At 41.3% G+C, this 15,466-nt stretch overlaps 1 protein-coding gene across 2 annotated transcripts in view; it reads left to right on the forward strand.

The window, feature by feature from the left end:
* LOC115111526 (adhesion G-protein coupled receptor D1-like) overlaps positions 1-13,867 on the forward strand; it is a 74,515-nt gene extending 60,648 nt beyond the window's left edge. For both annotated transcript variants that reach the window (XM_029637666.2, XM_065016505.1), the window contains 10 exons: positions 6,971-7,074; positions 7,258-7,369; positions 7,534-7,687; positions 8,757-8,823; positions 9,031-9,097; positions 9,231-9,322; positions 9,466-9,592; positions 9,702-9,743; positions 10,668-10,760; positions 10,867-13,867. In XM_029637666.2, the coding sequence (XP_029493526.1) occupies positions 6,971-7,074; positions 7,258-7,369; positions 7,534-7,687; positions 8,757-8,823; positions 9,031-9,097; positions 9,231-9,322; positions 9,466-9,592; positions 9,702-9,743; positions 10,668-10,760; positions 10,867-10,962 (954 nt within the window). In that variant the 3' untranslated portion in view covers positions 10,963-13,867. The remainder of the gene's footprint in view (positions 1-6,970; positions 7,075-7,257; positions 7,370-7,533; positions 7,688-8,756; positions 8,824-9,030; positions 9,098-9,230; positions 9,323-9,465; positions 9,593-9,701; positions 9,744-10,667; positions 10,761-10,866) is intronic.
* Positions 13,868-15,466: the final 1,599 nt, after the last annotated feature.

The raw sequence follows: 15,466 nt of genomic DNA on the forward strand, positions 1-15,466 counted from the left end.
GCGTAAGGCTTGTTGTTGTTGTTTCACAGCACTGTATGTATGTGTGTGGCGTAAGGCTTGTTGTTGTAGTTTCACAGCACTGTATGTATGTGTGTGGCGTAAGGCTTGTTGTTGTAGTTTCACAGCACTGTATGTATGTGTGTGGCGTAAGGCTTGTTGTTGTAGTTTCACAGCACTGTATGTATGTGTGTGGCGTAAGGCTTGTTGTTGTAGTTTCACAGCACTGTATGTATGTGTGTGGCGTAAGGCTTGTTGTTGTAGTTTCACAGCACTGTATGTATGTGTGTGGCGTAAGGCTTGTTGTTGTGGTTTCACAGCACTGTATGTATGTGTGTGGCGTAAGGCTTGTTGTTGTAGTTTCACAGCACTGTATGTATGTGTGTGGCGTAAGGCTTGTTGTTGTGGTTTCACAGCACTGTATGTATGTGTGTGTCGTAAGGCTTGTTGTTGTTTTATTTAGCAGATGTTATTTACAGACATTGAGGTTTGATTCTCCATTAACTTTAGCGTGCGCCTTGTCATTAGGACAGTGGAGCAGTCACAGCGTTCCAGAATATTAATGAGTGGGATGTTCCCATCCAGCTGAGGGATAAAGCTGCTGCCCACTAATTAGGTAGTTACTGGAGGAAAGTGTAGCATCAAGGAGACGACTGCTGCAATAGGCCTACATTACTGAGCAGAAAGGACGGTTTTCCTTTTCTATTTTGGCAATCCATTCAAGATGGATGGTCGGTCGCCACACTCACAGGGTGAATATTCCTGGGGCCTCATTTATCAATATCTATAATTACGAACGGATTTTAGAATGTTCGTACGCATAAAAAAAAGTGTGATTTATCAAACAATCCCCATACTAGCATCAATCATATACACACTAGTAGTACATACCATTACCGATTGTTCTGTGCTCGTGCATGACCTTGGCTAGTTGCATTTCGAAACGCACAAAATTGACCACATATGGTCAAACCCATCACTTTAAAGCTGGTGGGGAATATACAACGCCGTACCATGAAATACCACCGCGCAACCACAAAAATATAAGATTTAGCAATGGCAAATATTCTTCAAATGATTAGCTAACACTCACCAATAAGCCAGCCATCCTAAACAGCTCCCTCTTGTAGGTGTATAGGCCAACATTGCTGTTCTGCAGAATGAACGAGTCGTGCATTCCACCGAGCCAATTTGCCACCACACTCAGCAGATTATTTTACCCATAACATAACCTATCACCTTCACATTAAGAGTGGAAGTATTTTTTGTTCACATAGTTGAACTCGTTTTGGAATGGTGCTTTTATGGCCTTGTGGGTGCCATCTATTGTTCTGTTCGTATTTGGGAATTCATTGATAGCAAAGAAAACGCTCTTAACTTAAACCTATTGTGCAATGGTGTATGGAAATTGCATGATACTGTTCATTTTGCCTATGATTTCCAAAACATTGGCTCATCGAGGGCTGTGAGATGCCAATGGCAAGCTCCTGCTGAATTTGACGATTGTCAAAAACCCGAGGGCGGATAGCATGTAGGAATGGCATGCGTTTGCCTTTCTAAAGTAGGTGTCAATAGAAGGAACTATGAATTATGCTCTATATCAGAGAATTCTGAAGGAGAATGTCAGGCCATCTGTCTGTGAGCTGAAGCTGATCACAGTTTAGTCATGCAGCAAGACAATGATCCAAAATAGGCAAGTCTGCATGAAAATGGTTAAAAAGCAACACATTAAGTTTTGGAACTCCAAACCTAATCCCAATTGAGATGTTGTGCCAGGACTTGAAACCAACAGTTCATGCTTGAAAAAACACAAATGTCCCTATTTAAAGCAGTTCTGCATGCAATACTTGGCTAAAATTCTCCCACAGCGATGTGAGAGACTGATCAATAACTATAGAAAGCATTTGGTTGCAGTCATTGCAGCTAAAGGTGGCACAACCAGTTATTGAGTGTAAGGGGGAAATTACTTTAACACTCTGTCCATTCATCGCCATTGTTGTCTTAGCTCTCCTGATCAACACCTGTGATTGCTTTATGCCTCTCTCTAATGTCAAAATGCATTGTCTACTGCTGTCTTGGCCAGTTCTTATTGTTTTATTTCACTGTAGAGTCCTGCTCAAAATGCCTTAGATAGCTCTATTGTCCCACCCTACACACGCGGAGACCTCACCTGGCTTAACTGGTGCCTCCAGAGATGAAACCTCTCTCATCGTCACTCAACGCCTAGGTTTTTCTCCACTGTACTCACATCCTACCATACCCTTGTCTGTACATTAGCCTTGAATCTATTCTACCACACCCAGAAATCTGCTATTTTATTCTCTGTCCCCAACGCACTAGATGACCAGTTCTTATAGCAATTTAGCCGTACCCTTATCCTACTCAGCAGCCCGTCTGGTGTTCAACCTTCCCAAGTTCTCTCACGTCACCCCGCTCCTCCGCTCTCTCCACTGGCTTCCAGTTGAAGCTCGCATCCGCTACAAGACCATGGTGCTTGCCTACGGAGCTGTGAGGGGAACGGCACCTCAGTACCTCCAGGCTCTGATCAGGCCCTACACCCAAACAAGGGCACTGCGTTCATCCACCTCTGGCCTGCTCGCCTCCCTACCACTGAGGAAGTACAGTTCCCGCTCAGCCCAGTCAAAACTGTTCGCTGCTCTGGCCCCCCAATGGTGGAACAAACTCCCTCACGACGCCAGGACAGCGGAGTCAATCACCACCTTCCGGAGACACCTGAAACCCCACCTCTTTAAGGAATACCTAGGATAGGATAAAGTAATCCTTCTCACCCCCCTTAAAATATTTAGATGCACTATTGTAAAGTGGCTGTTCCACTGGATGTCATAAGGTGAATGCACCAATTTGTAAGTCGCTCTGGATAAGAGCGTCTGCTAAATGACTTAAATGTAATGTAAATGTACTCCTCCTCTGTTCCTCTGGTGATGTAGAGGTTAACCCAGGCCCTGTAGCCGCCAGTTCCACTCCTATTCCCCAGGCGCTATCATTTGTTGACTTCTGTAACCGTAAAAGCCTTGGTTTCATGCATGTTAGCAACAGAAGCCTCATCCCTAAGTTTATTTTATTCACTGCTTTAGCACACTCCGCCATCCCTGATGTCCTAGCCGTGTCTGAATCCTGGCTTAGGAAGGCCACCAAAAAGTCAGATATTTCCATTCCCAACTACAACATTTTCTGCCAAGATAGAACTACCAAAGGGGGTGGAGTTGCAATCTACTGCAGAGACAGCCTGCAGAGTTCTGTCATGCTATCCAAGTCTGTGCCCAAACAGTTTGAGCTTCTACTTTTTGAAATCCACCTTTCCAGAAATAAGTCTCTCACTGTTGCCGCTTATTATAGACCCCCCCTCATCCCCCAGCTGTGCCCTGGACACCATATGTGAATTAATTGCCCCCCATTTATCTTCAGAGTTTGTACTGTCAGGTGACCTAAACTGGGATATGCTTATAAGGATGTTGCGAATTTTCTTAGCTTTTTGTTAAAAATCGCGCAACATTTCAGCGCCCTGCTATTCATGCCAGGAATATAGTACATGCATATGGATAGTATCTGTGGATAGAAAACACTCAGAGGTTTCCAAAACTGGTTAAATCGTGTCTGTGGCTATAACACAACGTGTTTAGCAGTAAAAATCCCTCGAAAAACTGTTCTCCAAAAACACAAAAATATATTACTACGCCAGTCAATGTATTGTTAAAGACGAACGAAAATATATCCAGCCGTAATGTAAACGCCTACAGCTTCCACACGATGTCGCCAGTGCTGTTGTTTTGAGCAGACTAAATCCTTTGTTCTATGACGTTTTAGCCTTTCCGGTTTCAGTTTGTCAACAGGAAGTTATTAAAATTACCAAGATGGCTGGTGATTTCCAGACTCACTCCTATCGAATACAAATCGCCCCGTCATGAATTGTATAGCTAATTAACGTTTATTAATACCTAAAGTTGGGTTAGAAAAGTAATTTGAAGTGTTTTGTAAAAGTATATAGGCACCTTTTGTCATTTTAAAAAGTGACGTTGCGTCTTGGAAAACAGAATATTCCTGCATCAGACCGGTCTTCAGAAAATGACATTTTGGCTATACAATGACGGATTTAATCGGGAAAAAGACCCAACTGGGATGTTTATGGGATATATAGGAGTGCCAAGAAAGAAGCTCGCCAACGGTAATGAATGTTTTATATTTTATTCCAGCGTTTTGGGTAGCGACTGATAACGCAAAATCTGTTGTTTTTGGTGACGTTGCTGTATTTGAGGGTGCATGGTATCAGATAAAAACCTCTCATGCGTTCCCCGAAAAGCATTTTACAAATCTGACTTGGTTGATAGATTCACAACGAGTGTAGCTTTAATTCAATACCTTGTATGTGTGTATTAATGAAAGTTTGAGTTTTATCAAAAACTATACGTGGCGCACTTGAAATTTCCGCTGATTTGATTCCCAAAGCGGGAGCGCTTCTCCCCCAGGTCTCCTTCACCCAAATCCAGATAGCTGATGTTCTGAAAGAGCTGCAAAATCTTGACCCCTACAAATCAGCTGGGCTAGACAATCTGGACCCTCTCTTTCTTAAATTATCCGCCACAATTGATGCAACCCCTATTACTAGCCTGTTCAACCTCTTGTCTCGTATCGTCAGAGATCCCTAAAGATTGGAAAGCTGCCACGGTCATCCCCCTCTTCAAAGGGGAGACACTCTAGACCCAAACTGTTACAGACCTATATCTATCCTACCCTGCCTTTCTGAAGTCTTCGAAAGCCAAGTTAACAACCAGATCACCGACCATTTACCCACAGTACCTTCTCCGCTATGCACTCTGGTTTCCGAGCTGGTCATGGGTGCACCTCAACCACGCTCAAAGTCCTAAACGATATCATAACCGCCATCGATAAAAGACAATACTGTGCAGCCATCTTCATCAACCTGGCCAAGGCCTTCGACTCTGTCAATCACCGTATTCTTATCGGCAGACTCAACAAACTTGGTTTCTCAAATGACTGCCTCGCCTGGTTCACAGTGTGTCAAATCGGAGGGCCTGTTGTCCGGACCTCTGGCAGTCTCTATGGGGGTGCCACAGGGTTCAATTCTCGGGCCGACTCTTTTCTCTGTTTACATTAACTATGTCGCTCTTGCTGCTGGTGATTCTCTGATCCACCTCTATGCAGATGACACCATTCTGTATACTTCTGGCCCTTCTTTGGACACTGTGTTAACAAACCTCCAGACGAGCTTCAATGACATACAACACTCCTTCCGTGGCAGCCAACTGCTCTTAAATGCAAGTAAAACTAAATGCATACTCTTCAACCGATCGTTGCCCGCACCTGCCCACCACTGCGACCTGTATGCTCGTTGGCTGGCCCTCGCTTCATATTCGTCGCCAAACTCACTGACTCCAGGTCATCTATAAGTCTTGGCTAGGTAAAGCCCCACCTTATCTCAGCTCACTGGTCACCATAGCAGCACCCACCCGTAGCACCCACTCCAGCAGGTATATTTCACTGGTCATCCCCAAAGCCAACTCTTCCTTTGGCTGCCTTTCCTTCCAGTTCTCTGCTGCCAATGACTGGAACGAATTGCAAAAATCACTGAACCTGGTGTCTTATATCTCCCTCACTAACTCTAAGCATTAGCTGTCAGAACAGCTTACCGATCATTGCACCTGTACACAGCCCATCTGTAAATAGCCCACCCAACTACCTCATCCCCATGTTGTAATTTATTTTTTGCTCTTTTGCACCCCAGTATTTCTACTTGCACATTCATCTTCTGCACATCTATCACTCCAGTGTTTAATTGGTAAATTGTAATTATTTCGCCGCTATGGCCTATTTATTGCCTTACCTGCCTAATCTTACTACGTTTGCACACACTGTGTATAGACTTCTCTATTGTGTTATTGACTGTACATTTGTTTGTCCCATCTGTAACTCTGTTTGGGTCGCACTGCTTTGCTTTATCTTAGCCAGGTAGCAGTTGTAAATGAGAATTTGTTCTCAACTGGCCTACCTGGTTAAATAAAGGTGAAAAAAATACAAGTTGGGTGTTCCATAACTTTGTTAATTAAATTAAACAAGTATCAATTTTTTGGGTTATTTGTAAACTCAGGCTCCCTTTATCTAGTACTAGGTTTTGGTTGAAGATCTGATAACATTCAGTATCGAAAATATGCAAAAATAGAATGAATCTGAAAGGGGGCAAATAATGTTGCATGGTACTGTACTTGAAAAAGACAGACAGGCGGACACATTTACATACACACACACACAGAAAGAGAAATGGGGAATCATCCTTGACATACAAGGACAGAAAATATGTGCAACAGCATAGTTTGAGAATGGACCTCATTCATAAACAAGGTCAGGGGCATGCTCTTTCTTTACTTTGCTGGTAGTTGTCTCATGCCACAGCAGCTTTACAATGGTGACAGAGTGTTAGCCCGTCCAGTCCGGCACAGAGGTCTAGTAATGAGGGTCACTGCTCCCTGTTAAAGCCCAGCACATCATACTGTACCACACCACTCTGCTGGCACTTGCTCTGGCACTGGCCAGGCATGTTGGACAGGACTCAAAGCACTGAGGGGGTCACACATATTGGAGTCACTTCCTGCCATGGAGGCTAACCATGCAATAAAAGCAACACAATGACCTCCTATATAGTGGCATGGTCAGGAGTATGTCTGTCTGACATTTAACAATGTCACTTACTTTAAACATCTCACAGAGGGCAGTGATGGTTCATAGTGAAGCTCCACTCACTGATTCCCTAAAAAATATATATTTTAGTTTAATGCTCTTCTCACTTCAGCTTTATGTTATTTCCCATAGTAATGTGTTCAATGCAACATATTCTGGTCTGCATCCGTTTGAAATGAATCAGCCCTAACATGAATCTAAACATCAAATTTGTGTCTGGAATGTTTTACTGAATCCTGATGTGATTCTCACCTTTGCACAGCTTTCCAAGACCCACCAGGTGGCGCTATCAACCATCAGTTACATTGGCTGTGCCATCTCCATCTTTTGTCTGACCATCACTCTGGTGACGTTTGCAATCCTGTCGTGAGTATCCCTCCATCTTTATTGTTCACTTTATTGATAAACATATCAAAGCATCTCACATGTGTTGTGTGCCACACATGCTCTTTATAAGTGGTATTCACCCCATTATGATTAAATGTTATGTCAAACGTATTTGATACATTTCTTGTAATATTACTTGTTATCATTTGTGTGGCCTTGCAGGACTGTGAGCACTATCTGTAACCAACGCTACCACATCCATGCCAACCTGTCCTTTGCCATTCTGGTTGCCCAGATCCTGCTGCTCATCAGCTTCCGCTTTGATCCGGGCACGGTAAGCACCTCATCACCACAGCCAGAGTATCTCACTGGCTAGAACCAGGAAGGGATGTTGTACCTACTGTATGATGATGAAGAGGAAACAAAGCATGATGATTATGAGACCGTGCATGATGACAACTGTGATCATGATGTACCCTAACCCCTTTCCTCTCCCAGCTGCCCTGTAAGGTGATGGCTGTGCTGCTCCACTTCTTCTTCCTGAGTGTGTTTGCCTGGATGCTGGTGGAGGGCCTGCACCTCTACAGCATGGTCATCAAGGTTTTCGGCTCCGAGGGCAGCAAGCATTTCTACTACTACGGGATTGGCTGGGGTACATCTTGTAACTGTATTAATTGACCTTTTTAGGCACAAATGTCTTACTGACAATGATGTGATTCCCATTCGGATCAAACTGGCTCAATCTGTGTTTCCACTTACAGCTGTAGCTATATGCAACAATCTGCTTTGTAGGGTTGTAACATAACAGTTACTTTCGCAAAATTCTCAAGTTCTCCATAAATCCCGGTTGGAGGATTCCAGGGTTACCTGCTCATCCCCACCTAACTCAAGGAATCTTCCAACTGGGATTTCTGGAATACCAGGGAATTTTGGGAATGTAATTGGAATTTTACAACCCTACTTTTCTGCATTAAACGATTGATACTTTACCATGTTTGGCATAATTAAAAGGATTACCTTTTGGGATGACCTTTTGGGTCTGGTTTTAGCAGACCTCTGGTTTGGCCTTGAGACTGCCCTGGTCTCTGTGGACAGACAGACAGAATTGTGTGTGTGTGTGTGTGTGTGTGTGTGGCTGTCTGGGAACAGCCTCCACATGCTGGAGTGATTATTGGAAATAAGATCCCATTTTTATAATTTCCTATGTTGTTGGCCGAAGTAATGCTGCGATTTGTGGCCAGCTACAAATTAAGTAGCATAGATGTTTCCAGCAGCTGGAAATATAGCTGTTAGGACATCTGAGTTTTGTCGTTTACAGCTCCTGTTATTAGCAGTGAAAAAAGGCTTCTGATCCTTTATTCTTAATTTCCTCTTTTGGTGTAACAGTTTTATTGTTCTGTGCTGGGGAAGTCTGGAAATCTCTGTGGACTCTGTAAGTCATTACAACATTAAACAAAGAAGCTTTACCAATAATATAACCATGTTGGTGGAAATGAGCAATGACAAAATACCACAGAAAACCCCCATTAAAAAAAATATCCTGTGTCCTCTACTCTCGGTCTGTCTAACTTTCATCTAATACTCTTTGCCAAACTTGATTTGGACAGCATTAGACTGAAGTCAATATAAGGATGCACATACTGGACAATGTAATGTTACAGATGTCATGATGTGTTTGATATCTCTATATCTGGTGATTAACATTTCCCCTCTTCACCCAGGGTCTCCACTGGTGATCTGTGTGGTTTCTATGACATCAGCCTTGGACAGCTACGGAGAGGTTGAGAAGTAAGACACTGTCAACACACTCTAACCTGGACATTCAAAACCACTTGGCAGCACTTTGTGCCATTGAATAGGGTTAAAATATCGATACTGGTGCCATGAAACAGCCATTTATGTATAAGTAGTTTACACCAACAGGGGAAACAGAAATGGGAAGTATAATGTGAGGGATGTCAACCAAGCTTGTTTTATCTCACCTCTCTCCCTCAGCTGTTGGCTGTCTTTGAAGATCGGCGCTGTTTGGGCCTTTGTGGCACCAGCACTGTTTGTCATTGTGGTAAGAGAAATCACCACTATAGTTGACTTCCGTTCTTATTGAACAACTAATTAAGCGCTTGAGCTCAAGCTTTTTATTCATAAAAGTGATTTTTTGATATTAACTGATGTGTGTTGTTTTCTCTCTGACTCAGGTGAATATTGTGATTCTTATATCTGTGACGAGGATCATCTCTCGTATTAGTTCAGAGAATTACAAGGTTCATGGAGATGCCAACGCAGTCAAGTGAGTCATCATCTCTGTCCTAAAACCTTCATGGTGATAATGCTATCCTGACTCCCTCAGTCAGAATGATATGAATACAGTATTTATTACATCGTTTGTAGATAGTTGACACTTAGTGTGTTTGTGCCTCTCTGTGTGTATAGGCTGACTGCAAAGGCAGTGGCTGTACTCCTTCCTATTCTGGGCATCTCCTGGATCTTTGGGGTACTGGCCATCAACGATCACTCACTGATGTTCCAGTACATGTTTGCTGTGTTCAACTCATTACAGGTCAGTTGCCTACTGTAAATTATTCAATCTAATACGGTACATCAAATTGGTCTTTATTAATAGCCTTTATTTACGGTAATTGACTGCAAATATGTGGATCTTTCTAAAGGGATTCTTTATTTTCCTGTTCCACTGTCTTCTCAACTCTGAGGTAAGACACACCCTTCATGTTGTTATAGTGTTGATATATACCGAACAAAAATATAAACGCAACATATAAAGTGTTGGCTCCATGTTTCATGGGCTGAAATAAAATATCCCAGAAATGTTCCATACGCAGGAAAAGCGTATTTCTCTCAACTTTTGTGCACAAATGTGTTTTCATCCCTGTTAATGAGCATTTCTCTTTTGCCAAGATAATCCATCCCCCTGACAGGTGTGCCATATCAAGAAGTTGATTAAACAGCATGATCATTACACAGGTACACCTTGTGCTGGGGGACAAGAAAAGGCCACTAAAAAGTGCAGTTTTGTCACGCAACATAATGCCACAACATAATGCCACAGATGTCTCAACTTTTGAGGGAGTGTGCAATTGGCATGCTGACTGCAGGAATGTCCACCAGAGCTGTTGCCAGAGAATAATTTTATGTTAATTTCTCTACCATAAACCACCTCCAACGTTGTTTTAGAGAATTTGGCGGTACATCCAAGTGTATCCACGCCAGCACAGGACCTCCACATCCGGCTTCTTCACCAGCCACCCAGACAGCTGATGGAACTGAGGAGTATTTCTGTCTGTAATAAAGCCCTTTTGTGAGGAAAAACTCATTCTGATTGGCTGGGCCTGGCTCCCCAGTGGGTGTGCCTGGCTCCCAAGTGGATGGGCCGATGTCCTCCCAGGCCCACCCATGGCTGCGCCCCTGCCCAGTCATGTGAAATCCATAGATTAGGGCCTAATGAATTTATTTAAATTTACTGAATTCCTTACGAGTTTTAACTCGGTAAAATCATTGAAATTGTTGCATGTTGCGTTTAGATTTTTGTTCAGTATAGTTTCTGTTTTGTTTCTAGTGTCAGGGGAGGTTTATGAAGTATTGCACCTGTTATTGTGCGTTCTCATGGTTTGCTGTAGGTCAGAGCTGCCTTCAAGCACAAAACCAAGGTGTGGTCGCTTACCAGCAGCTCCATTCGCAATATCAATGTGAAACCCTTCAACTCTGATGTTGTGAGTACCAAAGTAGAGGGGTCTAATTGGGTAAGAAGAAAGACGTGAATTCAACTTAGAACTTTAAATGTGAGATCAATCATTTACTCTCCTTTTTCTCTCACAGATTAATGGAAACAGAGGAGGCGTGAGCCCCACAAAGATGAACACATGGGACAAAAGCACCTACTCAGCCAATCGGATCGACCTGTCCGCTGTGTAAAACTACAGGACTTCACTTCCAGTAATGGCGGAAGTAGGATGCCATGCCAACCTTGGGTTCACTAGTTCACTAGATTCATTGACAAACACTTGCTTAAGTATTGTGTTGTTGCCCACTGTTATATGTGATGTATGATCCACTCTAAAGGAAAAGCCTTAGACAAGGGGGTGTGTTGTGGTGTAGCTACATAGTCAGGATGTCATGTGTCTTCATATAGAGCTCTATACACAATGACTAACCATTCTTACAGCTTCCACAGCCTCCCCCTCCCTTACTCCTCCACTGTGCAATGCTTTGATGTAAAGCTGTAACCCCAAAGGGACATCAGCACACCCTGAAGACAAAACAGACTCGAGGGACTGTGCCTTTCAACTTCTCTAATAAAAGACAGCTGGCCAGACGCATATGCACTCTTAGAAAAAAAGGGTTCTTCTGCTGTCACCATAGGAGCACCCTGTTTGGTTCCTATGTAAAACACTCTGTGGAAAGGGTTCTACATGTAACCCAAAAGGGTTCTACCTGGTAACAAAAAGGGTTCTACAAAGGGTTCACCTATGGGGAAAGCTGAAGAACCATTTTAGGTTGTAGATAGCACCTTTTCTTTCTAAGTGTAGGGATGGGAATTCTGAGGGGACTTTGTGAGATTGTAAGAGCCCTTGGCCTTGAGAATTTAAAACATGGCATTAACTGTTTCAGATTGTTTGTGTCCAACAGTGTTATTATGTCTTGAAATGTTTCTTCCCAAGTATTTGTCATGAATAATTATCAATTTGACCAGAGGCTATCCGATGTTTTGCATTGGTATATTTTGTGATATGTAAACATACTTTAGCTTTAACTTAGAGTTGTATTGTTACTTTCAGAATGAATTATGGTTTTGACAAGTCACACTGGAGGCTATAACAGCCTGGTAATGGGTTTGTGCAGGATGGTTATTCTACTACAGGGTCCTGGCTGGATGGTACATTAAGCATTATGTGTTGAACCAACCAATGAAAGAATAAATAACAATGTTCTTCTTTTCTGAAATATTTAATGTCCAGAAAGTGCAAAACATTGAATCTGGCACCAAACAAACGTGCCTTAGCAGGCACGCACACACATACGGACATACATACATACAGGGATGAATACTTTCATGTAAAAAGTGTAATCAAATTAACACCCCCACAGTTTAAAGTATTTATTTATGGATTTTGTCATTTACATTTTTTTTTTCTTTGCAAAGCATCAGAGCACACAAGTCACAATGTTTGATACTCTGCCTCTCCTGAAGTTCTTTGTTGCTTCTTCTGACAATGATGAGTTGAGATGAGTTGACAATGCTATTTCCGAATGTACCTCATGTCTCTCTGTAAGCTGCATTATTTCATGCTTTTTTTTTTATAAAATAGAGAATTATTGCGTTAGACATAGTTCTGTGAATTTGTATTTGTTTTCATTTATCTTTTTAAATTACACAGATCATTTGATTTTTTTTATCATGATTTGTCTTTGAGGATACATAGTAATAGCATACGCCTGTATTTCACAAACACGAGTCCAAAGTGTATTCTTGTTCAGTTTCACTGAGATTGGAGATGTCTTGTTTAACATAGTCCGCCAAACCCGTATGCGGTAGCGTAACTACAGCCTCAAGCTCATTACCATAACGCAACGTTAGCGATTTCTAAAAATCGCAAATGAAATGAAATAAATATGCCTGTTCTCAAGCTTATCCTTTTCTTAACAATCCTGTCGTCTCAGATTTTCAAAATATGCTTTAGAACCAGAGAAAATCACTAATTTGTGTAAGAGTGGTGATAGCTAGCTTAGCATTAGCGTTAGCATTTAGCACGCAACATATTCACAAAAACCAGCCAAGGAATCAAATAAAATAATTTACCTTTGAAGAACTTCAGATGTTTCAATGAGGAGACTCTCAGTTACATAGCAGATGTCCAGTTTTTCCTGAAAGATTATTGTGTAGGACACATCGTTCCCTTTTGTTACTATGCATTTGGCTACCGAAACTAACCGAAAATTCAGTCACCTACATGTCGAACTTTTTCCGAATTAACTCCATAATATCGACTGAAACATGGAAAACGTTGTTTGAATCAATCCTGAAGGTGGTTTGTCATATTTCTCTCCATTGAAAGCACCGTCCTTGTAGCCTGGTTTGTTCTGAGATTTGAATAGAAAAATACCGGGACCTGACTTTTGCGCACCAATTGCCACACAGACACCAAGGGGGACACTTGGCAATTGTAGTCTCTTATGGTCAATCTTCCAATGATATGCCTACAAATACGTCACAATGCTGCAAAGACCTTGGGGAAACAAGAGAAAGAGTCCGTTCATTCCTGTCGCATTCACAGCCATATAAGGCGATCATGGAAAACGTAGCCTCAGAAATCCTGTGCATTTCCTGGTCGGTCATACATCTTGGTTTTGCCCGAAGCATTTGTTCTAAGGGACTCACAGTGAAAATCTTTGCATTTCTGGAAACGTAAGACTGTCTTCTTTCCAAAACTATCAATTCCAAGCATATTCGAGCATCTTTTCGTGACAAAATATTGCGCTTAAAACGGGCACGTCTTTTTATCCAAAAATGAAATACTGCCCTAGAGTCTTAACAGGTTTTAAGTCTTCATTGTTCTGACACTGTACCAACACTTAGTCTCCTACAATAGGATTTACTTTATGAAATCATTTAAAAGCACTTCCTAGTCTTTCAGAACAGACCATTCTATCATATGGACTGCATTTGTTCTATAGTACTTCATGTTCAAGGTTTCTCTCTTATTTCTGTTGTGGAATAAAAATACAAACAAAAAATGGATTGAATGTAATTCCTCTGTCAACTGTCCTCAGTAGCTAATGTATGTATGTAAAAAATAAATAAAAAGTACTGTTACACCTGCACTGTCTACTGTAAGTAGAACCTCCAGTAAGAAGTTACCCAGCTGGCATATAACATTCTGAGAACCATGTGTTTTATAGAGCTTGGTGAGCACGTGGTTTTCCCATGGGTACTTTGCATACTACCTTCCCACAACCTTATGGGAACGGTGCAGGATAGTTGCTTGGTTTTGGAACATTAGCACATTTAAGAAACTTAACAAAAAAAAAATTCCTGGTTATTTCATTACTTTAACAGAATGTTTCATAAAAGTTCAAACATGGTCATATTTCATTTCAATTTTGTTAATGTTCTAGTAATGTTCTCGAACTGGTTTGACATTGGGAATGTTCTCTAATTGTTCAGAGAACATTAAGAAACAACATTCTTTTGTGGGAATTTCATTACTTCAGCATAACGTTTCCTACAGAGTTCCTAATGTTTCTATTTAAAGTCATCCTCAAATTCTACCAAGAACGTGAAGAAACATTCTGTGGGAATTTATGTACCTCAGCATAACGCTTCCTAAAGGTTTCCTCACTGTTCTATTTAAATTAATGTTCTCAAATTGTTCCGAGAACGTTAAGAACACTTTTCGTAAAAAACAAAACAAACTTTAATAACGTTCAGAGAAGGTTCAAAGAATGTTATTTAAAAACATATACATTCCATTCTCGCATCAACAAAACTCTATTCTTGTTAGGTGTGTTGGCTCGCCCCTAATTGGCCACACCTGATCTAAATGAGTGCTTGTATTCTTTGAAATAGGGTCTGTTTGAATAGACGAGATGAACAGCTCTGAATGTGAAAAACAAACATGGCATGCCTGCTCCATCCTGGTGGTGCAGTAGACTAATTCCATGGATAAAGAACAGAAGATTATAGGTTTGAATCTCACTGACGCCATGTCAAAATAATTATAAATATTTTTGCATGATTGAGCCCTTTCCTGTAGTCAAATAAACAAATCACCTCTAGTGGCCTCATGGGTGGAATGTTATATGGTTCATAATTAATATTAATAATTAATTCTGTGTTTCTATGTCAAAAGGTTTTGTTATATATGTGACCGACTGCCTCGATTCGGTTATATGTAGCAACATTTTTCAGAGTGTTTTTAACATTGGAAAAAAGTGTAGACTCAGAGCTACAAAATGGTATATCATACACTGCAGTTGAGGAACAATGGGAAAGTCATTCTGCCTTGAAAGTTGATCAACCCCACTTTTGAGAAAAAGGGCCCTTGAATATTTTTGGTACACCTACTGGAGAGCTCTTCTTTGTCTACACCTATTCAGCATCATTCACATCCTCTTAAGCCTCACCCACCTATCTCTTTAAGGATTTACATGTGAGGCCATGTGCTAAACAGAGTGAATAAGGTAGTGTAGTAAACAACCAAAGATTTCAACACTAAAAGGGGTTTAAGTAGTAGCCTACAATAATGAAAAACTCTACACTTTATCTAGTCCTTGGCCTATATGCTAATCTGGCTTTGAAAGTGTCCAGATAAAAATATTTTATAAATATTTTATAATTATTAAATTATGCTTACCCAGACACTTGTCTAAATTGATGGGTCATGTGAAGGAAATGCTATAACAATGCCCCAACCACATC

Source organism: Oncorhynchus nerka, unplaced genomic scaffold (genome assembly GCF_034236695.1).
Source record: "Oncorhynchus nerka isolate Pitt River unplaced genomic scaffold, Oner_Uvic_2.0 unplaced_scaffold_2___fragment_2___debris, whole genome shotgun sequence".
NCBI lineage: Eukaryota > Metazoa > Chordata > Actinopteri > Salmoniformes > Salmonidae > Oncorhynchus > Oncorhynchus nerka.